The sequence below is a fragment of the Phaethon lepturus genome, unplaced genomic scaffold (assembly GCF_000687285.1).
Source record: "Phaethon lepturus isolate BGI_N335 unplaced genomic scaffold, ASM68728v1 scaffold42677, whole genome shotgun sequence".
Lineage (NCBI taxonomy): Eukaryota > Metazoa > Chordata > Aves > Phaethontiformes > Phaethontidae > Phaethon > Phaethon lepturus.
In genome coordinates, this window is record NW_010554831.1 from 37,008 (window position 1) to 38,899 (window position 1,892).

The window sequence follows — 1,892 nt, forward strand, 5'->3', positions numbered from 1 at the left end:
TCCAATTTCCTGCATAAGAAGAGAAAGGATTTCCCACATACGGGCAGTGATGACCATCCTCTGGGAGCGCTTGGCATATGCAGGAAGCGTTTCAACATTGAACCCTGAAATACAAAAGAGGAAACAGAAATCACACCAAGAGTTTATCCTGTCAAAAATCCTCTCTCTTAGGCTTCTCCAGAATTTTTCCAAGGGCTCCAAATAACATGAGAAAGAAAATCAAGCACTCTGTATGTGTACATAATGCATCTGTAGCAGTGATATCTGAGTGCTGAGAACAGTGGGCATCACACAAACACCAGAAACATGGGGCACAGGTTTTCCTACCAACGCAGCACACCCAAATCTTCTGCAATGCAGGCAGCTGGAATTAGTGGGACCAGTCAGCTACTCACCCATTTCCACTAGAGTAACCACTATATCAGAGAGCGTAGGCTGTGTTCTGGCTGTATGTTCACAGTAGGACTTCGCGCTCCTTCCAATTTCAGAAATATCTGGGGGGGGGGTAAAAAAAGTCCACAACCACGTATTTGATCCAGACAGTGACGACACATTTGTATGAGCCCAACCTTAGCTTCAAAGATGTGAATTTTTAGTAAATTTAGCAAGGAATGAAAAGTAGCTCCCAGAATTCAGTGTCTTATAGCCTGCATATTTAAAATTAAAGCATGTGCAAAGTATGGAGACACTAAATATCAGAGAATCAGATATCTTCCACAAATGCAAAAGGCAAATCTGCATCACAAGCATCAAAAAATACAAAACCTAATCACCTCTTGATTTCAGAAAAATATGTAACCTGAGATCCTAGGCACATCACCCAGAAGAGTAGGAGCAGAGCTGCCAAACACAGGAACTTCTACAGCCTTAACTAACCAAATGTCTTTATTATGTCTCTATTTATTCTGGCAGCACCTCAATACAGCGAGCTTTTATTAGGATACCTAATGCTCACTGAGTAAGGGAAGTAAGTACTTCTGAGTTTGGACAAACAGCTCACGCTCACAGAAGTCTGTGACTCCAAGGCTGTGCTCTAGCCACCAGTCTAGCCTTCTGCTTTTGCCAGCATCATTAAAACAAGATAATAAAAATGGAAAATAAAAAAATTAAAACGTGAAGGCCAATTTGAAAACAGAGAAACGAGAAAGTCCAGGGACCAGTGTGACTTGGCAGGACGCTCACAAAGCCGGATACTCACAGCTCTGTAACATCTCTGTCAGCGTCTCCACCGCAGCCTTTTCGGCACTCTCGAAGCCGGCTTCGGTGAGCAAGGAGCTGACCACCACTTGCAGAGTCCTCCTCCGAGCCAGGTAGTAGTTGTCCGCAGGCGTGGTTGCATGCTTGCTGCCCGACCTCTGCGGACACAGACACCCCCCCAAAACGAGAGCTCAGAGAAATGAAGCCATCTCCACACCGCAGACCCTGGGGAGCGGCGAGGCCCGAGCTCCGCTTACCCAGGCGCTGGCACCGGGAAGGGCGAGGGCGCAGGTCCTGCCCCGTCACCCCCGGGCTGGGCTCTGCGACACGACGGAGGGAAGAAAGCAGGGCTGCCTGCGTGCTGCCTGCGCTCACGGGACAGAGGCCGGCCCTGCCTGTCCCCTACTGCACGCGTGCACACATACATACCCGTACATATGCACACACACACATATATACATACGTATACAGACATAAAGATCTATATACATCAACGCACACATACATACACACACACACACATACATATATATGTATGTAGACACGGTGCTGCAGGCACCACCCCATGCAGAACGCCCTTTGGGGCGCGACCACTTTAAAAAAAGCCGCCCCACGGGCACCCCCCCTTGCTGCCCCCTTCTCCGGCCAATCCGAGCGGGAGATCTTGAGCCAATCAAGACCCGTTGCCGAGCCCC

General features: G+C 48.7%; 1 protein-coding gene across 1 annotated transcript in view; it reads right to left on the minus strand.

Moving 5' to 3' along the window:
- The window catches only part of TAF8 (TAF8 RNA polymerase II, TATA box binding protein (TBP)-associated factor, 43kDa), a 4,227-nt gene extending 2,864 nt beyond the window's left edge, over nucleotides 1–1,363 (minus strand). Inside the window, exons 1-3 of the mRNA XM_010291973.1 lie at nucleotides 1,199–1,363; nucleotides 396–494; nucleotides 42–104 (exon numbers count right to left, since the gene is read on the minus strand). Of these exons, the coding sequence (XP_010290275.1) occupies nucleotides 42–104; nucleotides 396–494; nucleotides 1,199–1,211 (175 nt within the window). The 5' untranslated portion in view covers nucleotides 1,212–1,363. The remainder of the gene's footprint in view (nucleotides 1–41; nucleotides 105–395; nucleotides 495–1,198) is intronic.
- Between the last annotated feature and the right edge of the window lie 529 nt (nucleotides 1,364–1,892).